The sequence below is a fragment of the Capricornis sumatraensis genome, chromosome 20, assembly GCF_032405125.1.
Source record: "Capricornis sumatraensis isolate serow.1 chromosome 20, serow.2, whole genome shotgun sequence".
NCBI classification, from domain to species: domain Eukaryota; kingdom Metazoa; phylum Chordata; class Mammalia; order Artiodactyla; family Bovidae; genus Capricornis; species Capricornis sumatraensis.
In genome coordinates this window covers 40,823,061-40,849,703 of record NC_091088.1, presented here as the reverse complement: position 1 = coordinate 40,849,703, position 26,643 = coordinate 40,823,061, and the positions used below count along the sequence as shown (strand labels likewise).

At 53.0% G+C, this 26,643-nt stretch overlaps 5 protein-coding genes across 10 annotated transcripts in view; 3 read left to right on the top strand and 2 right to left on the bottom strand.

The window, feature by feature from the left end:
* The window catches only part of GFOD2 (Gfo/Idh/MocA-like oxidoreductase domain containing 2), a 40,675-nt gene extending 31,261 nt beyond the window's left edge, over window positions 1-9,414 (top strand). For 4 of the 5 annotated variants that reach the window (XM_068992376.1, XM_068992377.1, XM_068992378.1 and 1 more), the window contains one exon: window positions 7,920-9,414. In XM_068992376.1, coding sequence (XP_068848477.1) covers window positions 7,920-8,818 — 899 coding nt within the window. In that variant the 3' untranslated portion in view covers window positions 8,819-9,414. Of the gene's footprint in view, window positions 1-7,326; window positions 7,421-7,919 lie in introns of those variants that run through there. The other variant, XM_068992380.1, reaches the window with a different exon arrangement.
* Window positions 9,415-12,367: 2,953 nt separating this feature from the next.
* C20H16orf86 (chromosome 20 C16orf86 homolog) lies at window positions 12,368-13,986 on the bottom strand. Its single transcript, XM_068991641.1, has 5 exons — window positions 13,882-13,986; window positions 13,466-13,692; window positions 13,304-13,312; window positions 12,879-13,096; window positions 12,368-12,777 (listed from the first exon to the last, which is right to left on the bottom strand). The coding sequence occupies exons 1-5, from the start codon at window positions 13,984-13,986 to the stop codon at window positions 12,368-12,370; spliced, it is 969 nt and encodes a 322-aa protein (XP_068847742.1).
* A 274-nt stretch (window positions 13,987-14,260) lies between these two features.
* Window positions 14,261-17,475, top strand: ENKD1 (enkurin domain containing 1). Its single transcript, XM_068993409.1, has 8 exons — window positions 14,261-14,266; window positions 14,493-14,592; window positions 14,678-14,878; window positions 15,414-15,586; window positions 16,610-16,735; window positions 16,824-16,987; window positions 17,088-17,224; window positions 17,315-17,475. The coding sequence occupies exons 2-8, from the start codon at window positions 14,508-14,510 to the stop codon at window positions 17,473-17,475; spliced, it is 1,047 nt and encodes a 348-aa protein (XP_068849510.1). The 5' UTR covers window positions 14,261-14,266; window positions 14,493-14,507.
* Window positions 17,476-17,979: 504 nt separating this feature from the next.
* On the bottom strand, window positions 17,980-19,642 carry PARD6A (par-6 family cell polarity regulator alpha). 2 transcript variants are annotated; one of them, XM_068992969.1, is made up of 3 exons: window positions 19,580-19,642; window positions 18,970-19,192; window positions 17,980-18,728 (listed from the first exon to the last, which is right to left on the bottom strand). In XM_068992969.1, exons 1-3 carry the CDS (start codon window positions 19,640-19,642, stop codon window positions 17,980-17,982), a joined length of 1,035 nt encoding a protein of 344 aa, XP_068849070.1. The 2 variants fall into 2 exon arrangements, with proteins under 2 accessions (XP_068849070.1, XP_068849071.1); XM_068992970.1 differs by having other exon boundaries at window positions 17,980-18,725.
* Window positions 19,643-20,857: 1,215 nt separating this feature from the next.
* On the top strand, window positions 20,858-26,574 carry ACD (ACD shelterin complex subunit and telomerase recruitment factor). Its single transcript, XM_068993032.1, has 12 exons — window positions 20,858-21,022; window positions 21,116-21,252; window positions 21,397-21,490; window positions 21,577-21,653; window positions 24,875-24,919; window positions 25,030-25,064; window positions 25,148-25,299; window positions 25,379-25,475; window positions 25,555-25,641; window positions 25,820-26,193; window positions 26,325-26,416; window positions 26,496-26,574. The coding sequence occupies exons 1-12, from the start codon at window positions 20,924-20,926 to the stop codon at window positions 26,572-26,574; spliced, it is 1,368 nt and encodes a 455-aa protein (XP_068849133.1). The 5' UTR covers window positions 20,858-20,923.
* Window positions 26,575-26,643: the final 69 nt, after the last annotated feature.

Sequence of the window (26,643 nt, the reverse complement as noted above, 5' to 3'; positions counted from 1 at the left end):
CTCTCTGAGGGTGTTGTGACATTGGAGCTATTCACTGGCCCTAGATTTTTAGAGCAGATCATGCTCCCAGATTGAGTTTAGAAGTAGACTTAAGTCAGCACTTTAACAGAGGGCTGGTTCAAGGGAATCAAGCTACCATGGTCTCTTGACTTGTCACCGTTCCTTGTGGCATGAGTGCAGGTTGGTGAGGGTGTGTGCGGAGGCAGAGTTCTAGAGGCTCTCAGTCAGCTTCTTGAACTTTAGGGTTCCCACAGAGGCCATTTCCTAGCTATGTAAGGAGGAGGAGGAGACCCAGAGTTCTTGGGGCACAAGCTGCTGGTGTTTTCCTCATACAGGACAACACTGGCCTTTGGGCCATTTACTGTAAACAGGAAGGACAGCTTCTGGAGTCTTGTATACCAGCCCTCAGTGAAGTAAAGCCATCAGCCCTGTCTCCACACCTCTGCTGTCAGCAGGGAGGAGGGTGTGCATGCAGGTCCTTGGTCTGTTCTTGCAGGTGCATGATCTCAGGGCCAAGCTGGTTGGGCTGAGGGAGCCATGTCGGCTGCATGTGCCATCAGGCACTGCCCACTGAGGCCCCAAAGGAGTCACTGAGCCTATTGCAGCCATGAGGTTAACTCCCTGTGTGCTTGCTTGCTTGCTTTGTGAGAATTCTGACTTAACTTTCACTCATACGGAAGAGGCCATGAGAACTGCTCTAGTTTTCCCAAATGACTGGATATGAGTGCAGAAACGGCTGTAGGCAGAATACCAAACTGACCTTGACATCAGGCCCTGCTTCTGGTCCTGTTTCTGGCCCTGTCAACCTCTGGGGGCCCCTGTGAAATGAAGGTATCATTCAGTCTTTCCAGCATGGTATGACTGCCTCCGTATACTAACCAAGAAAGATACTGGCATTGCGTTACAGGGGAAAGCCTGGCTTTCCTATTGTCCCAAGTGGAAGGACAGATTTGTTTAAGTTAAATTCACATCAAAAATAAATAGTAGGAGTCTCCTCTGGATGTTCACTAGATAAATGTTCAGATGTTCACTGAATTGAATGTAGCTCAGAAATGAAACTAAGCATTCTAAGTCATCTCAAACGTGAAAAACTTTTCTGTGGGTTAGGGGACTATATTTAAGTTAATTCCTCAAAAGCAGGACCTGTTCTTTCTTCCTGTAATGTAAAGCTCTGGCACTATCTGGTTCTTGTACATCGTTTAGGTGAAGAACAGAATAGACACATTGATAGTTACAAAAATGCAGTGCATTTGAAAGGGCTAAGAGTCAGCATTCCAGAACACCCCCACCGCTGTTCCCCCTGTGTGTTCCCGTGTATGGGTCCCGCTTTATGTATGCATGAAAGGATATTTTCCTGTTTTCCCCACTTACATATCTTTTTTCTTTGTTACCCTTTCTGTTACAGGTGCTATGTCTCTTATGTTTCATTAAGGATATAAGCTTTAGGGACTTTGCTGACAGTCCAGTGGTCAGGGCTCCACGCTTCTACTGCAGGGGGCATGAGTTTGGTCCCTGGTCTGGGGAACTAAGGTCCCTGCATGGCCTATTAATTAATTAATTTAAAGGATATAAGCTTTAGATCCTCAGTCTTTTTAGAACCAGGAAAAAAAAAAAAAGACATGTTTACTTAACAGGATAGCTGTTGAAGTACTCTAATTTTAGATAAGCTCTTCCAGACTTTGAACCCATAAGAAGTTAAATCATAGTTGTCTCAAGTCTATTGAGTGAAGGATCCTTCTTGCATTGCCCACCATGGTGAAAGGTTAAGTCAGAGAGATGAGAAGCAGTTAGGTGAGGCATGCTGCACCTGTCCACATTTGTAGCTATAAAGCAAATCTGTGACTTAGACTTTTCTTCTTCTAAAACTTTTGATGCCAGTCAGAGTACCGCATTTTCTTCTTTTGAAATCCATAGGCATAAAGTCAAAAATGTTGGACCTGCAGGGACAATGAAGAGAGTATCTAGTCCAGCCTTTCTCAGAGATGCTGGGCCAGCAGCAGCAGCATCACCTGGGAAATTGTTATGAATCCAAATTCTGGGCCCCTTCCCAGACCTTCTCAGCGGGTGAGGCCTACCAATTTTTGAACAAGCATTCTGGGTGATTCTGATCCACAGTAAGGATTGAGAGCCACTGATCTCATCCAACACCTTCATTTCCAGTTACAGAAACCCACGCCCAGAAACATTTAAGGTCACAGCATCTCACTTAGCCTTAGTGCTGTAGGCAAAATCACATTTTCCTCAGCTTCTTAGATCACTGTGTTCTTATGTCATTTCTGAGGCCATAAAGAGTGTTTCTTCCCTCATTCTTATTAGTTTTTTTCTAATAAGTTTTTTTCTAAAACTAATCCTTGGACTTATCCTCTAGAGATGTACTTTTCACTTCACAGCTTCTTTCTATAGCCTTTTGCATGCATGCTTGCTAAGTGGCTTCAGTGATATCCAACTCTTTGCACCCCAGTGGACAGTAGCCCACCAGGCTCCTTTGTCCGTGGGATTCTCCAAGCAAGCATACTGGAGTGGGTTGCCATGCCCTCCTCCAAGGGGTCTTCTCCGACCCAGGGATCGAACCCATGTCTCTTATGTCTCCTGCATTGGCAAGCGGGTTCTTTACCACTAGTGCCACCTAGGAATCCCCTGTGGCATCTTACTTTCCACCTTTATTTGACTTTTCACTTTCTTCCACCTTAGATTGCATCCTTATGGCTTTCCCATGAATTCCTTAGAGGAGAAGGGACTCTATATGTTTGCTTTCTCAGTTTAGAAGTGGTTCCAAACAATTTTAATGTACAAAGTGCCCTAGCATTTTTGCTACAGTTGAATGTTTTCCTAAGTCCATTGCTGGAAGGTAACTTTCTGTGCCCACTTCTTAGCACTTGTGGCTTCATTAGAAAAACACTGGGTTTGCCAGTCCTTTCCCCATGGGCTGTTGAGATAACAAAGGACCATTCCTCAAGCAGCCTGACCCAGATAATTTACTCCCAAGAACACCAGCCCCTTGGGGTACCTTCTCTGGCCCCCAGTCCAGATCATGTCCCTGCTGTGGATTCTCATGTTAACATTTATATCATCTTTACTGCCTTGATCACAAGTGCAGTTCTGCATGTATTCATGTGATAATTTGATTCACGGCACTCTCTGCCACTAAAGTGTAGGTTGTCTGAAGGTAGCCTTCATGCCTGATGTATCCCAGAGCTTGGCACAAGGCCCAGCACAACTGGTTGAATGATAGTGTCACAATTTCTGGCTGTACAAGACCAGCCTGCTGGTGTGACCCAGGGAGCTGACAGGGGCCTGTAACCCAAGAGAGAGTGGGCTGTGGACAGCAGTGATTCTGTCTGGTGGCTTTCAAACTTATTTTTCTAAGTTCAGTTCAGTCACTCAGTCGTGTCCGACTCTTTGTGACCCCATGAACTGCAGCACACCAGGTCTCCCTGTCCATCACCCAACTCCCAGAGTCCACCCAAACCCATGTCCATTGAGTTGGTAATGCCATCCAACCATCTCATCCTCTGTTGTCCCCTTTTCCTCCTGCCCTCAACCTTTCCCAGCATCAAGGTCTTTTCCAATCAGTCAGCTCTTCGCATGAGGTGGCCAAAGTATTGGAGTTTCAGCTTCAACATCAGTCCTTCCAATGAACACCCAGGACTGATCTCCTTTTAGGATGGACTGGTTGGATCTCCTTGCAGTCCAAGGGACTCTCAAGAGTCTTCTCCAACACCACAGTTCAAAAGCATCAATTCTTCTGCGCTCAGCCTTCTTTGTAGTTCAACTCTCATATATTTTTCTAAGTAGCAGAACCTTTTTTGTTTTGTTTGTTTGTTTTTAAAGGCAGAATCCATGGATTTTGTAAAGCATGAAAGTGATGCTTTTTGGGGGGCTGCTCCTCTCCCCTGCTGTTTGAAATCACGTATCTAGGCCTACACCTCTAGAGAGAGTCGCAGTGGTGTTGTCTCAGAGCTGTCATACATTACTGAGAAACAAAAAGGTGGTCTGGGACAGCTTCTCGGGGGTGCTTCACTCCTGGGTCATCTGGGGAGTGTGAACTGGGAGAGGCCTGTTCAACCTTCAAATTTCATCTGAGCTAATTGCACTCAGCATCCATGCTTCCCCATTCCGTGAAGACAGAAAGTGACTTTCAGCTTCTCTAACCTCTCTTTTGACTTTCTAACAGGAAAGCTCAATAAACTTAAGTAAATATGTCTCTGGAGGCACCCTCAATATCTTCCTCAAGGTACACACCCTGTGGCCAGCAGGGGCCTGTTTCACTCAAGATGGCCTTTAGCCCCCACACTGATTGCACTGCTGGGTCCCAAGTTAAGAAACTCTCCTGTCGTTCAGCCTCAGGAAGGCCTCTCCTCCTTCCCTGACTGCTTGTGGCATGAAACCAGAGATGCCTTTAGATTCTGGTTTTATCACCACCAGACTCTCAGCAGCCACATGAGTCCTTTTCCTCCCAGCCCGCCCCCTTTCCTCCCCAGCGTCCACCCCCACCTCCGGCTGTGCACAGTCAAAGCAGGAAGCCTCTGGGTTGGCCAGAAGCAACTGCTCTGAGAGGCAGCTCTCACATGGGGGATCTGAGAACCTAATTTCTCATTACTTCCCTCGTCAGCCGCGTGTTCAGCAGCCAAGTGACCAGGTTCTCGCCTGGTATTGTGATTCTCCTGTCCCTAATCCTAAAACCCCTCAAGTGTGGGGAGGGATCGGAGACCCTCCAGGAGCAGACAGTGATAGCAGTTGGGGGCGACTCTCTCCGCAGGGGCCCCCCTCCAGCTCCAGACCCCAGTACAAGGGCCTGTCCCCTTGCCCAGGCCCCCTGCTCTGTGCACACGGCTCCCTGCCTTGGGCATGTGGCACTTGGCTAGCCATTCTCCTGGTGGTCCTGCCAGTACCTGTTGTAAAGCTTTTGTTATTATTTGGAGAAGAACAAGAGATTTCAAGAGCTCTGTGAAGTGAGGAGATGGAATTATGTCACAGGCGCCTGATCTGCATGCGCTCCTCCTTGCCACAGCACTGAGGTTCACAGCACTGGGAGTTCACACCCGAGAATTCTGTCTGTGCAGGTGGCGAAGGCCATGTGGGGTTCTCAAGGGTCAGGGTGGTGGGGAGAGGGCAGGAAGTGAGGGGAGCTTGGAAGGACTGGCCAAAGGCACAAGATTATCCACTGTGGGCTTTGTCAGGACGTGAGCTTCTGAAGGGCTGGGCTGGACTTAGCTCTCTGAGAGGCCTGATACACAGTACATTGAATAAGAAAACTTGTCTCTGTTCATGTTGATGTTTAAATACCTTTTAAAAATTAAAATTTCAAAATATTGAACATCAGTATTATTGGCCTAGAAAATGTAGTTTCTGTGTGAGTCATAAGATCTAGGTCACAGTGGGCCCTTTTTTCCTGTATATATGACATCTGCTGAGTCTCCCATGGTGATGGTTATAAACTACCGAGGACAGAGCTGGGCTGGGTATTTATATATACCACCTCATTTGACTTAGTCTTCTCTCCTACCCTGCATGGTAAATGTGACTCTCCTACAGCGTAGTAAACTGGAACCCAGAGAGGTTTAGTAATGTCCCAGGTCATGCAGCAATTAAGTGAGAGAACCAGACTTTGAACCCCAGTGTCTGGGTCCAGAGCGTGAGGTCAGCACCAGTGAATGCCCTTTCTGGGCATTGTTTCTACTGCAAGGTGACCAGCTGAGTTCCCCTCGAGCCTGTGTGAATGGAATCCAGATCCAGCAGAAGGTACACCTTGCAGTGGGCCACCAGAAATTATCTGTGTCCCAGCCATTCCCCCTCTGAAAACACTGAGAAAACTTTCAGGGGACCAAGGGAATGACAGCAGAGTTACTGGAGATACACATACCCAGAGAAAGCATAATCTTGCCCTGGCTGCCCCGAGATATAGGTGTCCAGGCTTGGAGACTGCTCTGCCAACCGGTAAGTGCCTACGCAGTGGGAGAGTGGAGCCTGGATGGCACTGGAGGGGAAGCCTGAATGTGAACATTGTTCGAGGAGAGTAAGCAGCAACAGAGGTTCCAGCCCGAGACTCTGTGTCCTGAGCACAGCAGCTAGGCCTGCCCCTGCCTGTCCATCGTCTCTGTTTAGCAATCAGCGCCTCTCCCCAGCCACCAGGTCTTCGTGTAAGAAGCACCCCTCTTCTCACATTCAGTGGCTCAAGCAGAATGAACAGGAGAGAGACCACGGGAGGCAAAGGGATCAAACAAAAACTTTAGAGGGGCGTACAAAGCATGTATGTATGACCTTGTGGGTAGGCAACTGTAAGGACTCTGGCTCATTCTGAATGAGGTGAGAAGCCAGCAGAGGGTTTGATGCAGCACAGAGATATGATCTGAGCCATCTGAAATTTCAACAGAGTTCCCCTGGCTTTAGGAATCCCGGCTCCTGGGCCTTTACTGCCTCAGTGCCTTTGCACATGCAGTTCCCTGCCTGGGTGCCCTTTCCCCCTTAGGGGAATATCTCCATGGAACATCTGCATCCTTAAGGATAACCCCTTCCCTTATCCTGCAATTTGTACCAGACCCTTGAGCTTATTCCCTCAAGAAGCCCATGACTTCTTGGAGTAATTGAGGAGGAAGGGTTTGAGTCACACCCCAAGGATAGTGTCTGTGGAATGAGTAATGGAATAACTGGATGTCTTCACCCTTCCCAGCTTGCTGTACCCCAAAACCATGTGTGTGTCCCGTCCATACCACTTTTTGGGCTTTTAAATTTTTTCTATTGAAGATAACAAGCATAAGACTTTCTTCCACTTGAACCACACCAAGTTGACAGGAATGCTCCAGGAATTGGTGTCTTGTGCCCTTATGAGGTTTTCATCTTGTGATGTGGAAGAGTGTTCATCCTTTCCGTTTCCTCGTGTGGGAGCTGCTCAAGTCCTCTTGCTCTCTCTCTTCAGGGCTTTGTCTAGCTTTGTGTTGCTCCCTGGGTGCCTTCCAGCTGCGGTGTACTCAGAACAGGCTTGAGACAGAAAGGATGTTTTATCTCCTTTTCCTCTCTGACTATAGCCAAGCATTTTCTGGCCTTTTGGCTACACTAATATGTTGGACCAGTGTTTTTCGAGGACAGTCTGCAGGGACTCTTAGAGTCCTTTCTGCAATTACAGCTGAGAATGTCAAGCCCATCCCCTAGAATATAGATTTTATTTTCTTACCCCAACCTGGTGATCTAATAAATGCATGAACATAAGATAAGCATATCCACCTCTCCAGCCCACTTGTATTAGGCAGTATTTTCCAGAGAAACAGAACCAACAGGATGTATATTGAGAGAGAGGGTAGAGATTTATTTTAAAGTATTGGCTCATCTGGTTGTAGGAGCTGGTCAATCCAAAATCCACAGAGCAAATGTGAATTCTAGCAAGAGTTGATGCTGCAGACTTGACTCCAAAGGCAACATGGAGGTAGAATTTCTTCCTCTATGGGGAACTTCAATTGGTTTTTTTTTCTCCAAGGCCTTCATCTGATGAGTTGAGGCCCACCCACATTGTGGAGGGCAATCTGCTCTATTCAAGATCTTCTGCTTTAAATGCTAATTAGATCTAAAGGGATCTTCTCAGCAATGTCTAGGCTAGTATTTGATGGGCACCATAACCTAACCAGCTTGACACATAATATTAACCATGGTACCACTTCTCTGTACCTCCCACTCCTGCTTTGCACCTTCTGCCTCTACTCCTTTCATTTCCCTTTAAGAACTTCTCTTTCTCGAACCCATAACTCTTTCTCCAGGCTCAGTCCCTGGGTACCATTTTCTTCCAGGCCAGTCGCCTTCCTCTTGTCCTAGGCCACTGCCTAGCCTCAGAGCCAGCTTTCCTGAGTCATCTGCCTTCCAGAAGTGGGTTTTCTTTTCCCATTGTGAACCCCCTGGATCTTTGAGATTTCCTGTTGTTTTCTTCTCAGGTATTGGGAAGAATGTGGTTTGTGAGAAGGCGGCAACCTCAGTGGATGCTTTCCGGATGGTGACAGCCTCACGCTACTACCCTCAGCTGATGAGCCTTGTGGGAAATGTGTTGCGCTTCCTGCCCGCCTTTGTGCGCATGAAGCAGCTGATCGCCGAGCACTATGTGGGCGCCGTGATGATTTGTGACGCCCGCATCTACTCGGGCAGCCTGCTCAGCCCCAACTATGGCTGGATCTGTGATGAGCTCATGGGCGGCGGGGGCCTGCACACCATGGGCACCTACATTGTGGACCTGCTGACCCACCTGACCGGCCAGAGAGCCGAGAAGGTCCACGGGCTGCTCAAGACCTTTGTGAGGCAGAATGCGGCCATCCGTGGCATCCGGCACGTCACCAGCGATGACTTCTGTTTCTTCCAGATGCTCATGGGCGGGGGCGTGTGCAGCACAGTAACTCTCAACTTCAACATGCCAGGCGCCTTTGTGCACGAGGTCATGGTGGTGGGCTCTGCAGGACGCCTGGTCGCCCGGGGTGCGGACCTTTACGGGCAGAAAAACTCTTCCCCGCACGAGGAGCTGCTGCTGAGGGACTCACTGGCCGTGGGTGCGGGGCTGCCCGAGCAGGGCGCCCAGGATGTCCCGCTGCTCTACCTGAAGGGCATGGTCTACATGGTGCAGGCCCTGCGCCAGTCCTTCCAGGGGCAGGGGGACCGCCGCACGTGGGACCACAGCCCGGTCTCCATGGCTGCCTCGTTCGAGGACGGGCTCTACATGCAGAGTGTCGTGGATGCCATCAAACGGTCGAGCCGCTCCGGGGAGTGGGAGGCGGTAGAGGTGCTGGCAGAGGAGCCCGACGCCAACCAGAACCTGTGCGAGGCGCTCCAGCGAAACAACCTGTGAGCCTGCGCATGGGCTCCCTGCCGTGGGGCAGAGGACAGGGCAGGACCAGGAGGTGTGATGGGAGGGCTTCGCGGTAGCACAGACGGTATCTTTCATTTGATAGGTCCGCTTGGGCAGAGTTGAATTCCAGTGAATTCGAAGGTGGCCCCGGGGAACCCCCCACCCCAGTGCCCACTCTGAGGGCTGGTGAGGGGGTGGCATTCTGTTGCCAGGGCTGAGAGGCCAGTACACCGCGCAAGGCAGAAGTGCCCCCGGTCTGTGAGCAGGGCCGGCAGAAGCTTGACTGGGGCACTTCGGCAGCCTGTTTGTGGTTTTAGCCGGATGAGAAAGCACAGTAAGGAGCCAGCCTGGCTGATGCCGCAGGCCTGAGAAGTGATGCGGGGCCTTGTTGCCATGCCTTCCTGGGCTGGGGCACCTTAGGAATGGTGAGGGCGGCAGCTCATCCCTCGGGGATCCACATCTGCCCGATCAGGCCCTTCCGGCCTCCAGGCGGTACCCCTTCCCTGGCTGGGAGGGGGTTTCTTTAGCAGGTGAGCTTTCAGGGGCTGAAGTTTCCCCAGGCAGAGGGCCCCTGCTTTGGCAGAGAGGAGCCAAGGGGGAGAGCTCTGGGACATACGAGAAATGTTAATAAATCAGAAGGTCTGACACTATGGCATGCGGTTGTTGTCTGTTTGGTAGGTTGGGTTTCTTTAATAATGAAAGGCTTGTTGTTGCTGTAGATGGTTTGTATTTTTCTCTTTCCTCATGGCTCCATGGCAGCTCCGACCGACTGGATCCATCACTGTCTAGCGGGCCACCCAGGTTCCTACCACTGCCTTCCCTCCCCTCCTGGCTTATTCCCTGTGGCTGAATCCCTGCAAGAAGTCTTTCCTCAGTGCTCAAGTCTTTACACAGGACTCACGACTGCAGAGGGCTGATCTAGCCTGATATTTAAGAGACAGTGGGAGAGTCAGGTCTCCCTGGGCTGGAGGTCAGAAGGGGTTCTGTTCTTGAAACCAAGGGGTTGTCTCCAGGGGAGCCCTGGGAGAGGAGAGGTGGGGTGGGGGCCAGGGAGTCTGGACGGCATGAACTCGGTGAAGGTACTGCCCTGTGGCTAGGCCAGCCAGTGTCCAGCTCTGTAATTTAGGATCCTGTTCTCGCCACAGGAAGAGCCTCCTCACCTTGTCAGTCAGGCTAGAAAGAATACCTCTCTTCCTTTCCTTTGCCAGGACTAAACCCGGACCAAACTGTTTCCCCTTCTCTAATCTTCTCTCCTTCTGCCCTGCCCTGGACTCCTCGCCAGAAAGAGAAAGGCTCAGAGAGGATGCTCCCTCTTCCTCCTGCTCTTAGAGGAGTCACCAGGCCTGTTTTCCCATATTGTCCTGGTTTCAGACCTTGTGAGATAAAATAACAGTTACTAGTGTTGGGGTGTACTTACTGTGTGCTGGGCCCCCCGGAGAGACACTTCACATATATTATTTCATTTAATATCCAAACCAGTCAATGAGGTACTACTATTCCCATTATCCAGAGCAGAGAGGGACAGAGGTACATGAACTGGTCAGGGTCCTCTGACTACAGAGCCTGACTCTGAACTGCTCCTTCTCCTGTGGCTCTTCAGACTCTAGTGCCAGGCACTGTCCCTCCCTGTGTGGGACCCATCCAGGTTACCACGTCTCTACAACAGGCATCTCAGCCTGGCCTGAACTAGGACTGTAGAGAGAACCCCACCATGCTGGGAGAAGTGAAAGAGAAGCTGCCCCCTTCCTCCCAGCTCAGCTCCAGGTCATCCTTCTCTGTGTTAATAGGATGTTGCTATCCCCCTCTAAGTTTGAGAATTGACCCAAGAAAGCACATTCATCCATTGCATCTGACTGAGATGCCCTTATTAAGAAAGGGCCATGCTGTTGACCCACAGTGGCACTTAAGTTTTATAGGACTCTGCAGCGAAACCTCTTGTTTACAGTTGTGTGTTCTGAGAAGTCCCGGTGCAGACTGAACATGGGCTTAGGGCAGTCATTTTTATGAGACCCCAGGTCCTCTGTTGGTCTCCCCAGAGCCCAGGTCCATGGCCATCCTTCAGACAGCTCTACCATCATGTATCTCTTGGCTTGGTCCCAGGGAGGAGATGTACCTGGAAGTGGCCTAGACGCCTGTGGCCAAGGAAGCCAGCAGGGTTCTGGTTCCCAGAAGTGACAGGAGTCCCTAACTGGTTCCAGACTTGTCCTACAGCGCCCCCTCCTGGAGGAGGCTAGCATCACCTACCAGGGTCTATTACTCAAATCTCAGAATGTTACTCAAAGTAGAGTTTTTCCGAGCCAGTGAAAATGCAGCTCATGTTTCCTCTGTTACAGCAAGCAGAAGAGAACTTCCAGAATACCTCTTGCTTGTTTTCCAACCACCAACCAAAGCTAGGACTCACATTCATGCAGACAATGGCAGCAGTCTCCTCACCTCTCTATCCTTAGGCTTTCTCTTCTTTATTCTGCCCTTCATGCTGCTGCCCAGGCAACCTCTCCAGAATAGCAGACCAGGATCCCTTGTTGCCTACATCCCTCCTTATCCCTCCCAGACTCACTCAGCCTGGTCTGATGGCCATACATCTCCTTCAGCAGACCCTCCTCCGGGGAGCTGATGTCTTCCACACTAGTGAGGCTTCATCCCTGGCAAACCTTCTGCCTGGAAGGCCACGCCGCCCTCTCCTTCAGGAGTCTGGTGGAGAGCTGCCTCTTCACTCCTCCAGGCAAAGTGGCAGTCACCCCAGCACCTGTGGCCCATTCCCTGGGAGACAGGGAGCAAGGCCACGCGCCCGCTTCCTATGACCTGACAGCCCCTTTCCTTTCTCTTCCCCAGGCTCCTCCTTACCACCCTTCTCCATCCCAGGTGTTACCTTGTCTGACCTTCAGGTTCATCTGAGGAGACTTTAAATGCTCGGACTAGGCCCCACCCTTACAGATTCTGATTCAGTTAGGTCTGGGGTGCTGTGCTGTGCTTAGTCGATCAGTCAAGTCCAACTCTTTGCAACCCCATGGACTGCAGCCTGCCAGGCTGGGGTTCTCCAGTCAAGAATACTGGAATGGGTTGCCATGCTGTCCTCTAGGGATCAAACCCAGGTCTCCTGCATTGCAGGTGGATTCTTTACCAACTGAGCCACCAGGGAAACCCAAGAATACTGGAGTGGATAGCCTATCCCTACACCAGGGGATCTTCCCGACCCAGGGATTGAACTGGGGTCGCCTGCATTGCAGGCAGATTCTTTACCAGCTGAGCCACCAGGGAAGCCTAGGTCTGAGGTAGTGCCCAGGAATCTATATTTTTGCAAATTCCCAGGGGGTCCAGTGACTGCACTGGGGAATCCATCACCCTTTTTCCCAGCTGCTCCCTCTTCAGGCATCTTATTTGGGGAATCACAGTCTGAGAAAAGGAAGAATGTTTATTTTTATCAAACGTGGGATCCCAGGGAGGGGCAGGGGCTGAGTCCCCTCCTCCACCTGAGAGCCTCAGGCCTTAGACTGCTACTCTGGCTCAGGCTTGGGAGGGCAGGGAGTCATGGGGTGGGGGTCAGGATAATCACTTGTACTGAGGAGAGAGTGGGGGGACAAGTGGGGCATTGCAGACACTTAGCATCTTGTTGATGTCCACCTGAGTTGACTTGTCCATCTCAGCCTTGAGGCAACCGCTGACCCCCAAGCTGGGCAGACCCCCAGGCTCCTCACTGGCTTCCTCCCCCAGGGGAACCAGAGTGTGGGTCGGGGGCACAAACATACTGGGGCAGGGCAGAGTGAGGTCGGAGCCCAGCTCACCTGCCACTGGCAGCAATGCCTGCAGTTGCTCCACACCCGCCTCCTCGGGGACCACTGTCGGCTCCGACTCAGGCTCCACCTCAGCCTCAGTCTCCCTGTCCCCCTCCCCTGCCTGGTTCAGTTCAGGGTTGCAATAGTTGATGTACTGGTACAGGGGCCGCAGGCGCTGGGCCTTTCCTACAAGAACCCAGGGCAGGGCAATGGCTGGAGTGCCAAGCTGGGCTGTGCTGGGTCCAGCTGGCTGGGACAAAAGGGAAGGCTCAGGAAATGCCACTCACGCTCAGGCCCCAAGGTCACTGAGGGTGCCGACACCGTGCTGGCCACCACTGGGAGTACTGGGGTTCCCAGACTCTTGCGCTTCTTGGCCTTTTTGTGCTGTTTGGCAGATGGTGAGGGCTCATTCTGATTATTCTCCGGCTCTTCCCTCTGCAGCAACAGCCCCTGTGGCAACTCACTCTCTGCCCTAGGATGGGCTTGGTGGCTCAGGCCTGTGAGGCTGGGGAACAAGGAGGCCTGAGGAGCCAGCCTGAAGCCTTGGCTTCTGTGCCCTGTCCTAGGGAACAGTCCTGCCTGCCTACCTCCCCAGGCCGTGATCCTTGTCCTTTTCCTGGTCAGTGAGGCCCTGGACTGGACAGGGACCCAGAGATCATGGGAGTTCAGTCCCCTACCAGGCCTTGAGACTTTCGCTCTGCATGTTCCCTACATCAGGGCTCTGGAGGGTCAGCAGAGGTGAGGAATGATGGTGGTGTCAGGGGATAAGGATGGACACTGCTGTAAGGCCCCATTTAAGAATCCAACTGGGGTATGAGCCACCCCCACGCCACCTCCCCAGTTCCCAGTCTCTTCCCTCTGAAAGCCCCCTCACTTGATCGGCTTCCTCTTCGGACCATGACTGGGCCTCACAGTGGAGGCTGTAGGCCTGGGACCTCTCTCCTCCAGGGCCTCCACCTCTGGTTTGTGCCTGTCTTCCTCCAGCTTGAGTCTCTCCTGGATCTTTGGCTCTGAGGTGGATCTTATTGGACATTTATCTTCATCCTGGGTTTGGCAGGCCTCATGGGCTGGCACCAGGCCCTGGTCTCCCATCACTGGACACTAGCGGTGACACACAGGTAACTGGTCACCATGGCCAGGCAAAGGATACAGGGACCAGCCATTAGACTAAATACTCTGGATGAAGGCACCAGCCCATGCCCCTCCCAGCCTGTGGAACCTGGCCTGGCAGTTTTGGTCTATTAAAGCGCTATGACCAAGTGTTTGAAGGTTAGACAGCCCGATGGTCACCTCAGAATTCTGAGCATGGCCACCAGGCATCTCTGTAAGCTGTGACTGCCCCACGGCTGCCCCTTCTTGGGCCCCTGGCCCCTTCTCAGCCCCTGCGGAGTCCATAGCTGCGGCGGATCAGCACTTCCTCGACGGTTGCTTGAGGGGCATTGGGGATGGAGGGCGGATCCTGAGGGGCCAGACTAGTAGACCCTGAGCGGACCCGGGAGAGGACCGGATTGGGAAGGGCAACTGACAGTCGTTCTGCTCCCCCCTCAGCTGGAACTACAGGCCCCAGAAGGCTTTGCGCCAAGGCCATTGGCCCCTGACCTCACGGACGGAAACCATTGTTGCCTGGCAACAGCAAACCCGTCGGGTGGCGGCAGTGGGCGGCAAAACCGCTCTGGTGAGCCCCTTGCCCGAGTGAGAAGCCTGCCAACGGTACTGAGAGGTGGGCTGAGAGCAGAGGTGGCGAGCGCAGGCCGGGGCCTGGAGGCGGGGTGGGGGCCGGGAACGCAGGTAGGGCACGGCTGAGGTTAGGACCCGGGCCCAGGGAGGAGGCACTGGGCTGAGAAGCGGGGTTTGGCGCCAGAGACGCGTAGCCCGGCAGGCCTCAGGTGCAACGTTTGCAGGACGGCGGCGGCGGTATGTGTGAGGGTCCGTCCCGCATCTCGGGGCCCATCCCCCCAGACCCTACGCTCTGTCCGGACTACTACCGGAGGCCGTCTTCGGGTGAGTTAGGGAGTGAAAGCGGCCTGGCAAGGGTCGGGCCCAGCTCCACCACTGACTCCGCACTCCGCCCCGTCTGGCCTCTCAGCCCAAGGGCGCCTTGAGGGAAACGCGCCGAAGTTGGACCTGCTGACGACGGATACGGACCCGGACCTAGACGCCACCCCTCCCCGCGCCCCTCGCATCCGTCCGGGAGGCCTAGAAATCCTGGAGCGTGGCCGTCGCGGCGTGGGTGGTGTGCTGCTGCAGCTCGGGGGTATCTCCCTAGGCCCAGGGGCCTCTCCCAAGAGTAAGTTCTGGTCAGAACGGACAGCGAGGCGGCTCTGAAGTCAAAACAGATCAAAAGACGGCTTCCCCTTCCCTGCTCTGGGCTCAGGCTTTACCTCTCAGAGTGTCTGTTTCCCCAACTGTAGAAGGAGCGGGAAATGCACGACTTCGCAGGAGAGGACTAAATGAGGTATACCCCGGAAAAGCCCGTAGCTCAGCTTCATGGATTTATGCATAGTTGTTTGTTGAGTGTCTGCTGTGCTCCAGGCCCTATAGGTGCTAGGAGAACAAGGTCGAAGAAGCGCATCATTGAATCAAGGTGGGAGACAGTAAAACAAGTGAAGAGGTGAATAGGATATGCAAGGTGATTACTAGTATACTTCATAATCAAATATGTATAAAATCATCAGAAACAGAAGATAATTATGGTGTGAGGAAGGGAACAAGGTTATGTGGTGGACTTTAGAGTATGTCAGGGAGGCAGGGTGTGGGCTTATGTGTCCACTGGGGTAAGTTGGATTGTATGGGCTGTATGTAGGGCAACATCTTTTCTCCAGGGAAGGAACCTAAAGACCATGAGAAGGAGAACATGAGGCGGATCAGGGAAATCCAGAGGCGCTTCCGTGAGCAGGAGCACAGCCGGGAGCAGGCCCAATCCAGGCCCCTGAAGGCCCTGTGGCGCTCACCCAAGTATGACAAAGTGGAGTCGCGTGTCAAGGCTCAGCTGCAGGTACCTGCCTCAGGGAGCCCCAAGTGTTGCCCGTCTTGTTGGCCAACAGGACATTATACTCTGACCTGAGTTATGAGGAGGGAGGAAACCCACAGCAGGCTGAGGTCACAGGGGATGAAGAGCTGGTCCTGCTGCAGAGTGGGGTTGTGGCCTTTCTCCGAAGTGATGAAGGCTGGGTGATTCTGAGGGGCAAGTCGGAATTAGGCAAGGGGAGAATAGAGGAGAACATTTTGTAGAAATGGAACCTCGTGGTTCCAGGGTCCCTGGTCCTAACACCAGGGACTTAGGAGTGTGGGCAGTGGGGATGCTGTGTTCAGTTCACTATGAGGGAGGAAGAGCATGAGGTTAGGCTAAGAAGTCAGCTGGACCCACGTAAAGGGCCACATAAATCCATTTTTTTAAACCTTTATTTCTAAGGACAATGAGAAGGGCAGGGGTATGTATGGTGGTAAGATTCTATCTGGGGTAGCTAGTGGTGCCACTTCTCTTTCCAGGGGTCTGAGAAGAAGAAGAAGCAGGACAGAAAAAAAGACAAGGTCATATGTGGGTGTGTTGAAGCTGAAGCTTTTGTGGGGCTTCCAGGGAGTGGGAATGTGTCCAAGAGGCAGATGGAGAATCAGGTCTGGATCTCAGAAGTGAGACCCAGGAGCTATTGAGGACGAGGCTGAGGACAGCGAAACCAGGGAAGTGACCCTGGATTTGGGGGCTTGGAGACCAGCTGTTGGTGGCCTTCGTAGGGACAGAGCCAGAAAGCTTGACTAGGAAGGAGAGAAAAAGAGAACGATGACTGAAGCCAGGACTGAGGTAGAGGGAGGGATATATGTTTTCTGAGAGATGTGAAAAACACACATGTTTAAATGCTGATGTGATGGAAGTACTTATTCAAGAGGAAGGAGGCCAGGTCCAGAGGACTGGTGATAGAGAAAGATCCTGAAAGACAGGAGGGACAGAGGCATGGTCTTACAGCTTGAGACCCTGACTTCAGCCTGACTGACCACCCCCCCGCTCTGCCTTGGCCTCCAGGAGCCCGGCCCTGCCTCTAGAACTGAGCCAGCCCACTTTCTGCAGGCCCATTCCCGTTGCGGCCCCGGGCTCCCACCACCCCGTGTCCCCAGTCCCCAGCTAACCCTACCAGGTCCCAGTGCTAAGGTAAGAGGATATATGGGGGCTGGGAGGTGGGGCAGGGATTCCGGGGCACCACACAGTGCTGTTTCATCATGCTGGCCATGTCTCGCAGGCCCCAGGCCTGGGTGTGGACTTCATTATGCACAATGCCCGCACTGCCAAGAGGGCCCCCCGGCGGCATTCTCGCTCGCTGCAAGTCCTGGCACAGGTGCTGGAGCAGCAACGGCAAGCCCAGGAGCACTACAACGCCACGCAGAAGGGTCACGTGCCCCATTAGTAGGTCCTACCGCTCCCCCCACTCCTGGGAAGGGGCACTTATGGAGGGTGGAAGCCCACATCTGCCTAGGGTCATCAACCCTGGGTCTGTGCATCACAGCTTGTTGGAGCGCAGGGACCTGTGGCGGCGGGAGGCTGAGGCCCGTCAGCACAGCCAACCAGACCCAGCCATGCCCCCTGGCCACACTCGCATGCCTGAGAACCAGCGGCTGGAGACACTGAGCAGTCTGCTCCAGAGTGAGTACGTGGGCAAGGGGAGCTGGCTGGGGAACCCACCAGGTACTGTGCACCCCTGCCCAGCATTTACTGTTCCTGGGGCCCCTGTAGGCCAGAGCCAGCTGCTGCGCGAGCTGGTGCTGCTGCCTGCGGGGGCGGATTCACTGAGGGCCCAGAGCCACCGTGCTGAGCTGGACCGGAAGCTGGTGCAGGTAGAGGAGGCCATCAAGATCTTTTCCCGCCCCAAAGTCTTTGTGAAGATGGATTCCTGAGCCCTTTTATGGGGACAGTGACTGGGTCTTACTGAAGGTCACAGCATGGTTGCGAAGGGCAGGATTGGGCCCCATCATAGAGTGGAGAGGGGGCAGTGTCCCCAGAGCCCTCTTCCCAGCCACTGGTGGCTGTGGAAGGGCCATCCCAGCCTCATAACCCTTTATCAAAATTAAACCTTTTGTACACAGTGGGGTTTGTTTCCATAAGTGCTTTTCTTACCCTAGAAATGCCAAACCTGGTGTTCCTCCCGCAGCGTGACTACAGGAAGACTTCTCTGGTGCCCTTATCACACTCACTCCTGCCACATGTCCAGAGAAGAAGGCAAAATTGTTGGATCAGGGAGGAGGCTAGGGCTGGGAAACAGAATGACCATAACTGCATTTGTAGAAAACCTTTAATGTTCCCCGGACTGAGAGGGCCCATAAGCACGCTGAAACCTCCCACTGGGAAAGTTCTTGGAGTGTCCCAGAGCCTGGAGTGGCAAGGGGCTGCATCCTTCCCTGTCAGAGGCTGAAGCCACTACCATCTCCTCGAATGCTACTCCCCCAACCAGAGCTGGCCTGCTCCCGATCATCCAGGGAGGGCAGAGAGCTGCGGGCAGCAGGAAGTAAGTGGCTTGTGCGCAGGTCCCAGCATGGAGGCCCTTGAGACAGCCCATTGGAACAGGGAGGCTGGCGGTTCTCAATGATTAGATCGCTGCTGTCATCATCGCTGTCAGGCTCAGCAGGCCCAGCAGAAAGAGGCCCTGCCAGACGCCCAGATGCCCCACGCACCACATTATTGCGCTGATTGGCTGGCTTGACAGTGACAATGAGGTTGTGGCTGTTGGCGACCATCATGTCCGTCACTTGGTCCAAGGTCTTCCCAGCTACCTCAATGCCATTGACCTCGAGGATCTCATCACTGACTGCCAGCAGCCCTGTACTCTCAGCCAGGCCCCCTCGTACCAGGCGGGAGATGAAGATGCCTGGAACCCGTTCCAGGCCCTGGGGAGCTACTCGCACACTCATGCCATCTCGGATGTAGAAACCCAGGGGGCGGTCGGAACCATGCTTATGCAGCCGCACCCGTCGGTGGGTCTCAGGCAGTAGGTCCACATCTATGACTGAAGAAACCTGGCGGAAATCTTGTGGCAGGCTGATCAGTAGCGGTGGCCGGGTGCGCAGAGGTGCCACTGGCCGAAGTAGGAGCCCTTTCTTCCGCCGTTGCAGAGAGTTGGAGCCAAAGGCCAGGCCACTGGAATCAGCTTCTGCTGCAGGAAAGGGAGGCGCTGAGATCAGAAACCCTGCTCTCACATTTGGGCCCTTTTCCATCAGGCCCAGGCCTCCTTGAGGAAGGGGGCACTGTAGCTATTTCTTGACACCTGGAGGTCAGGCCAAGGGCAGGGACCGCGGAGGGTGAAGCCTGGATACCTTGGGCATAGACTAACCCTGATAGACCTGCCCTGTCACCCTACCCCACAGAGGCTGCCCATTGTACCCCATCCTCCTCACCCCGCTTCTGCACTAGCAGGCGCAGTGGTGGGGGCCCGCTGGACAGGGCCCGGTGCAGGCTATCGTCGTTGGTGAGGGGTAGTAGGTCGCCGTGAGCATCAGTATAGCCAAGCAGCACGTCCAGGCCTGGGATCTGGTGTACTGCACACAGCAACCGAGAAAACTCCTGGAAGCCACTCACTGAAGCGCGAGGCAGAGCAAAGCGTCGGAACTCAGCATCAAACTGGAGGCAGGGGGTGGGAGAAGAGGAGAGGTAAGAATGGACTCCGTGCCCTTTCTCGCCACAGGTCCGAAGGTGGCAGAGGTGGGAAAGACAGGGGTTCACAACAGCTGTAGCCTTGCACACAGACCTCAGCTCCAGGACAAGGGACGCTGTCCAAGGTCTACTCCCCGCCCTCCACGTACCCAGGCCACAGAGGGATTCCAGAGGCCGGCAGTAGAGGAAGGAGGATGGATGGGGGAAAGTGAGAAGAAAAGCCTGAAAATGGGACGGGGAGGATGGAGAAGAGGAAAAGGTGGTGGGGACCAAGGAGCCAGGAAGGGGAGAATGAGGGAATTGGAAGCGCCTAGCTAGGGCCGAGGCCGGAGCCAGGGCTGGAGGGGCCCTTACTTTGCTCTTCACCTCGACGATGCTGTCGGGACTGCGTGCCGGAGTCCTCTGTGGCCTGGCCATGGCAGGGCCGGGCGGGACGGGAACGATGCCCCAGACGGCCCGCCGAGGCGCAGGTGCACAGCCCCTCCAGTCGCCCGCGCCGCCCCGCCCTCCTCTCCGAACCGTGACGTCAAGGGGGCAGCGACGCAGAAAGGAAAGCGGAGTCCACGTTTCCTAGGAAACGGAGATGGGGTGGAGGAGTCTTTGCGTCTTCTTACGTCATTACGCTACGGTCCGAGCGTTCCCGGAGTCTAGGGGAGGGGCTTGGCCAATCCGAGGGGAGAATGAGAGAAGTGGTGATTATGAATACTGTGTACTTTTATTTTCAGTCCCTTGGACTGCAAGGAGATCCAACAAGTCCATTCTGAAGGAGATCAACCCTGGGATTTCTTTGGAAGGAATGATGCTAAAGCTGAAACTCCAGTACTTTGGCCACCTCATGCGAAGAGTTGACTCATTGGAAAAGACTTTGATGCTGGGAGGGATTGGGGGCAGGAGGAGAAGGGGACGACAGAGGATGAGATGGCTGGATAGCATCACTGACTCGATAGACATGAATCTGAGTGAACTCCGGGAGTTGGTGATGGACAGGGAGGCCTGGCGTGCTGCGATTCATGGGGTCGCAAAGAGTCGAACACGACTGAGCGACTGAACTGAACTGAACTGAACGAGCCTGGTGGGCTGCAGTCCATGGGGTGGCTAAAAGTCGGACACGACTGAGCGACTTCACTTTCACTTTTCACTTTCATGCACTGGAGAAGGAAATGGCAACCCACTCCGGTGTTCTTGCCTGAAGAATCCCAGGGACGGGGGAGCCTCGTGGGCTGCTGTCTGTGGGGTCGCACAGAGTCGGACACGACTTAAGTGACTTAGCAGAAGCAGCAGCAACAAGACTGCGCATTTTGTAGATGAAGAAAGTGGAGTCACAACAAATACTTGCTGAACTCCTTGAGGTCACAGGCGTTGAAGTGACCATGCTTGACTGCAGCCTCGGGTTCCAGAGCTCTCCCTCCCCATTGGAGCCAGTTCTTGGCCCCTTCTTGCCCAGCGCCACAGGAGACTTGAAGAACACCTCGCCGCTGCTTGGAGAGATGCTCGGGTAAGCGTAAACAGGACGCAATCCAATTGAACCAAGTTCCCGACCAAGACGCCCTCGTGCGCACGCGCGGGCACGCTCCTGGGCGGGGCCTCGACCTCTGGTCCCGCCCAAACGTCCGGCGTTTCCTCTCTCGCGGCGAGGCGGGGCCGCGTCGCACGGGAAAAACGCGGGCTAGAGGCTCCCCGCGGGCCCCAGCGGCGAGAATGGCAAGTTTTGGGGGCCTGGTCCTGCGACCCTGGATCCGAGAGCTGGTCCTAGGGTCAGAGGCACTCTCAAGCCCGCGGGCGGGGCAGCTGCTCAAGGTGAGTTCCCCCCCACACACACACCCTTCTCAGAGCCCAGAGACCTGGGCGGGGCCCCAAGGCGGTGGGTTTGACGCCGGTCGCCGCCCTCAGGTACTGCAGGAGGCCAAGGCCCAGAGCCCGTCCGGTGCCCCTGACCCACCCGAAGCGGAGGCCGCGCTGCTTGTATCCGACGGGACCCACAGTATCCGATGCTTAGTGACGGGGGAGGCCCTGAACGCCTCAGACTGGTGAGAGAGGCTCCGCGGAGCTTGGGAACTTTGGGTTCGGGTGAGACAGCACGAGCCTTGAGCCCTGAGCCCGAGGTGGGCGGTTCCCAGGCGGGCAGGGCTGCGTTCTGGCGAGCGCTGCAGTGAGGCCCGCGCTTGCCGCAGGGAGGAGAAGGAGTTCGGCTTCAGAGGGACAGAAGGCCGAATACTGCTGCTGCGGGACTGCAAGGTCCGCGTCCAGGTCTCCGAGGGAGACACGGTGAGTGGTGAAGCTGGCTTGGGTGGATTACTGGGCCTGATTTCCTGAAAACTCCTGAGACCCGGTCCCTGAACTCACTCCTCCAGCCCGCGGAGTTCTTCCTCCAGGTGGACCGTTTCGCTCTGCTGCCCACAGAACAACCCCGGGAACAGGTGACAGCTTGGTAAGTGATGCCTCCACTGTTCAACTGTACTCTTCACCCACGCCAGGCTGGCGTTGGCATAGGCCTTGTGGGTTTGAGGGCTTGGGGCTTTAGTAACATTGAGCGCTTGTTGTTTTTGTTCAGTTGCTAAGTCGTGTCTGACTCTGTGACCCCATGGACACCAGCACATCAGGCTCCTCTGTCCTCCACTATGTCTCGGAGTTTGCTCAAATTCATGTTCATTGAGTTGGTGATGCTATTTAATCATCTCATCCTCTGCTATCCCCTTCTCTTCTCCTGCCTTTAGTTTTACCCAGCATCAGGGTCTTTTCTAGTGAGTCAGTTCTTCCCCTCAGGTGGCCAAAGTATTGGAGCTTCAGCTTCAGCAACAGTCCTTGCAATAGATATTTAGGGTTTATTTCCTTTAGGGTTGACTGGTTTGATCTCTTTGCATTCCAAGAGAGTCTTCTCCAGCACCACAATTCCAAAGCATCAGTTCTTCAGCACTCAGCCTTCTTTATGGTCCAGCTTTCACGTCCATACATGACTACTGGAAAAACCATAGCTTTGAATATATGGACATTTGTCAGCAAGTAATGTTTTTGCTTTTAATACACTGTCTACATTGATCATAGCTTTCCTTCCAAGGAACAAGTGCCTTTTATTTCATGGCTGCAGTCACTGTCCGCAGTGATTTTGGAGCTGAAGAAAATAAACACTGTCACTGCTTCCACTTTTCCCCTTCTATTTGCCAGGAAGTGATGGGACTGGATGTTAATGATCTTAGATTTTTGAATGTTGAGTTTCAAGCCAGCTTTTTCACCCTCCTCTTTCACCCTCATCACAAGCTCTTTAGTTCCTTTTCACTTTCTGCCATTAGAGTGGTATCTGTGTATCTGAGGTTATTGATTTTTCTCCCAACAAACTTGATTCCAGCTGTGATTCATCCAGCCTGGCATTTCACATGATGTACTCTGCATATCAGTTGTACTCTTTTCCCAATTTTGAACCAACCAGTTGTTCATGTCCAGTTCTAACTCCTGCTTCTTGACTTATATACAGATTTCTTAGGAGATAGGTAAGGTGGTCTGGTATTCCCATCTTTTTAAGAATTTTCCAGTTTGTTGTGATCCACACAAATGCTTTAGCATAGTGAACAGAAGTAAATGTTTTTCTGGAACTCTCCTGCTTTCTCCATAATCCAGTGTTGGCAGTTTGATATCCGGTTCCTCTGACTCTTTGAAACTCAACTTGTACATCTGGAAGTTCTTGGTTCACCTATTGCTGAAGCCTAACTTGAAGGATTTCTGAGCATTACCTTGCTAGCATGTGAAATGAGTGTAGTTGTCCAGTAATTTTGAACGTTTTTGGCATTGTCCTTCTTCGGGACTGAAATGAAAACTGGCCTTTTCCACTTCTGTGGTCACTGCTGAGTTTTCCAAGTTTGCTGACATATTGAATGCAGCACTTTAACAGCATCACCATTTAGGATTTTACGTAGTTCAGCTAGGATTCCATCATCTCCACTAGTATTGTTTGTAGTAATGCTTCCTAAGGCCCACTTGACTTCACACTCCAGGATGTTCACTTCTAGGTGAGTGGCCACATCACCATGGTTACTGGAGAATTACGGCCTTTCTTGTATGGTTTCTCTGTGTGTTCTTGGCCGTCCCCTCGTTTCTGTTAGCTTCTTACTGTTCCTGTCCTTTATTTTGCCCATCCTTAGATGAAATGTTTCCTAGAAATCTCCAGTTTTCTTAAAGAGACCTCTAGTCTTTCCCATTCGGTTTTCCTTTGTTTCTTTGCATTGTTCACTTAAGAAGGCTTTTTTTTTTTTACCTCTCCTTGCTGTTCTTTGGATCTCCGCATTCATTTGGGTGTATCTTTCCCTTTCTCTCTTGCCTTTTGCTTCTCTTCTTTCCTCAGCTATCTGTAAGGCCTCCTCAGACAACCACTTTGCCTTCTTGCATTTTTTTTCTTTGGGATAGTTTTGGTCACCACTTCCTATACAGTGTTACCAACCTTTGTCCATGGTTCTTTGGGCACTCTATTAAATCTAATCCCTTGAGCTTTTTACCTCCCCTGTATAAGCATAAGGGATTTGATTTAGGTCATACCTGAATGACCTAGTGGTTTTCCCTACTTTCTTCAATTTAAGCCTGAATTTTGCAATATGGAGCTCATGATCTGAACCATAGTCAGCTCCAGGTCTTGTTCTCGCTAACTCTATGGAGCTTCTCCATCTTTGGCTGCAAAGAACACAATCTGATTTCAGTATTGACCATTTGGTGATGTCATGTGTAGAGTTGTCTCTTGGGTCGTTGGAAAAGGATGTTTGCCATGATCAGTGTGTTCTCTTGACAAAACTCTGTTAACCTTTGCTCTGCTTCATTTTGTACCCTAAGGCCAAACCTGCCTGTTATTCTGGTTATTTCTTGATTCCCTGCTTTTGCATTCCAATCGCCTGTGATGCAAAGGACATCTTTTTTTGGTGTTACGTCCAGAAGATCTTCATAGAACCAGTCAACTTCAGCTTCTTCGGCATCAGTGACTGTGATGTTGAATGGTTTGCCTTGGAAATGAACCAAGATCATTCTGTCATTTTTGAGATTGCACTCAAGTACTGCATTTCAGATTCTCTTGTTGACTGTGAGGGCTACTGCATTTCTTCTAAGGGATTCTTGCCCACAGTAGTAGATATAATGGTCATCTGAATTAAATTCTCCCATTCCCATCCATTTTAGTTCACTGATTCCTACCTAAGATTTGATGTCACTCTTGCCATCTCCTACTTGGCCACATCCAATTCACCTTGATTCATGGACATAACGTTTTCTTTACAGCACTGGACTTTACTTTCATCACCAGGTACAGCTGAACATCATTTCCACTTTGACCCAATCACTTTATTCTTTCTGAAGCTTTTAGTAATTGCTCTCTGGTCTTTCCCAGTAGCATACTGGACACCTTCCAACCTTGTGGGGGGAGGGGGCACTCATCTTCCAGTGTCATACCTTTTTGCCTTTTCATACTGCCCATGGAGTTCTCCAGGCAAGAATACTGGAGTGGGTTGCCATTTTCTCCTCCAGTGGACCAAGTTTTGTCAGAAGTCTTCACTGTGACCCGTCTGTCTTGGGTGGCCCTTCACAGCATGGCTGTAGCTTCACAGAGTTAGGCCCCTTCACCATGACCAAGCTGTGACTCATAAAGAACAGTGACTGCCTACCACTCCTCTTTTCCAGCAACGAGGACCCAGATGTGCGGAAAAAGCTCGATGACTGCTTGGAGTGAGTGTGGGGCTTGCTCCTTGGGTCAGGTGTGGTTCAGTCAGGGGTGACAGATCTGTGCAGGTAGGCTTCAGGATTGTTCCTCAGACTTGTCCCCTCTGTTTCTCTAGGGAGCACCTTTCAGAGTCCACCTCATCCAATGCAGGTAACTGACAACCCCACTGCTTCCTTAGTAAAGCCTCCCCTCCTCCTCTGAGCTTCAGCCCATCCTCTGGTCCCCTGCCCTAGGTCTTCCACTGTCCCAGCTTCTGAATGAGGTAGAGGTGGACCAGGAGCATCAGAAGGCGCTAGTGTGCCTGGCTGAGAGCTGTCTGATACTGGCAGGTCCTGACACGGCAGCCCCCATCACCCCCTGGGCTGCCTCTCGCTGCAGAGCCACGGTCAGTCTGGGGCTTCTCTTGGGAAATGTCAGCGTGGGAAGTTGGGCGAAGGCCCAGACTGAACGTTCTCATCCCACAGGGAGAAGCTGTGTACACTGTCTCCAGCCTACGGCTGCACATCCCTGAGAATGACCAGCAAATCCTGAGCTCTCTGGGCCCAAGTCAGAGGGCACAGGGTAAGGAAGACTGGAGAGGTCAAGAGGGAGGTAAGCCTGCCCAGTGCCCCCAGTGCTGATAAGCCTCCCCCACCCCCAGGCCCTGAGCGATCCCCATCACACCTGGCTCTGCAGGACCTGTCGCTGAGTCTGATCTCCTCCTCTCCTTCCTCACCCAGTTCCTCAGGTAAGGTGATGCTTAGGCCCCGTGTTCTTGCTGCTGTCAATCAATTAGGTGCCTGGGCTCTGAAAGGGTACCCAGCTGGGTGGGGGTGAACACAGTTCCTGCAAGCCTCTGCTCACAGGTCCTTCAGCTGATCTGAGCTGAGGGGACTGTGCCCATAGTGAGTCCCCCTCCTCCTCAGGAACCCCTGCCTTACCCAGCCACCTGCTGTCAAAGGAGAACAGTGCCAGCGTCAGCCTTCTGCCTCCTCTGCCCTTGGCTGCTCCAGACCCAGTACAGAAGGGCAGCTCCCAGCCCCTGTCAACCATCTGCTCAGCCCATGGCTCCCTGCCCCCTGTGTCCCCACACCCCAGCAGTGTACCCAACGCCCCACTCCTGAGCTGCACCCCAAGCCTGTCACGCCTTGGCCATGCCCCCAGTATACACCAGGCCCATGTAAGCAGTGCCCAGAAACCTAGCCTGGAGTTCAAAGAACTTGGGTTACCCCCCAAGACCTGGCAGCATTCTCCAAGAACAAGAACCGCCAAGGGAGCCCTGGAGTCCAGCTGTGTCTGGGTGAGCACAGCCCCCACAGCTGGAGAGTAGAAGGGGGTGGACCTTGGGTAGAGCTGGGCTGGGGGCTGGGGCAGCCTTGGATGAGGTTAGAGGCCTTTTTGGCCCCTTTCCAGACATCATGTCCCCTTCAGGACCGCCCAGAGAGGCATCGTGACGGCTCTGCCTTCCAGTATGCGTACAAGCCACCTTGCCCCTCCCTGTGTGCCCAGGTCCAGGCTGCCAGGTGAGTGCCTGGGGCTGCCCCTGCTGTCTTAGTTGCCTGTCCCCGTCCCCCTGACCTAAAACCTTGGTTCTCTTCTCAGGCTCCCTCCCCAGCTCGTGGCCTGGGCCTTGCACTTTTTGATGGAGCCACAACCGGACTCTGAACTGACCCAGACGTGAGGACTCGTGGGAGGATGTGTGCACAGGTCCAGGCCTGGGGGCGGATAAACAGACCTCCACACTAGCTTC

Excerpts from the sequence above, each read along its gene's own strand:
- C20H16orf86 (XM_068991641.1), bottom strand. The coding sequence starts at position 13,986 with ATGGACTCCGCAGGGGCTGAGAAGGGGCCAGGGGCCCAAGAAGGGGCA. Across the intron at positions 13,693-13,881 it reads GCCATGCTCAGAATTCTGAG|TGTCCAGTGATGGGAGACCA; the intron begins GTGACCATCGGG and ends TGTCACCGCTAG. Across the intron at positions 12,778-12,878 it reads AGTGACCTTGGGGCCTGAGC|GAAAGGCCCAGCGCCTGCGG; the intron begins GTGAGTGGCATT and ends GGGTTCTTGTAG.
- ENKD1 (XM_068993409.1), top strand. The coding sequence starts at position 14,508 with ATGTGTGAGGGTCCGTCCCGCATCTCGGGGCCCATCCCCCCAGACCCT. Across the intron at positions 15,587-16,609 it reads GTGTCAAGGCTCAGCTGCAG|GAGCCCGGCCCTGCCTCTAG; the intron begins GTACCTGCCTCA and ends CTTGGCCTCCAG. Across the intron at positions 16,736-16,823 it reads TACCAGGTCCCAGTGCTAAG|GCCCCAGGCCTGGGTGTGGA; the intron begins GTAAGAGGATAT and ends CATGTCTCGCAG.
- PARD6A (XM_068992969.1), bottom strand. The coding sequence starts at position 19,642 with ATGGCCAGGCCACAGAGGACTCCGGCACGCAGTCCCGACAGCATCGTC. Across the intron at positions 19,193-19,579 it reads TCGTCGAGGTGAAGAGCAAA|TTTGATGCTGAGTTCCGACG; the intron begins GTAAGGGCCCCT and ends CCCTGCCTCCAG. Across the intron at positions 18,729-18,969 it reads CCTGCTAGTGCAGAAGCGGG|CAGAAGCTGATTCCAGTGGC; the intron begins GTGAGGAGGATG and ends CCTTTCCTGCAG.
- ACD (XM_068993032.1), top strand. The coding sequence starts at position 20,924 with ATGGCAAGTTTTGGGGGCCTGGTCCTGCGACCCTGGATCCGAGAGCTG. Across the intron at positions 21,253-21,396 it reads GCCCTGAACGCCTCAGACTG|GGAGGAGAAGGAGTTCGGCT; the intron begins GTGAGAGAGGCT and ends CGCTTGCCGCAG. Across the intron at positions 21,654-24,874 it reads CGGGAACAGGTGACAGCTTG|CAACGAGGACCCAGATGTGC; the intron begins GTAAGTGATGCC and ends CCTCTTTTCCAG.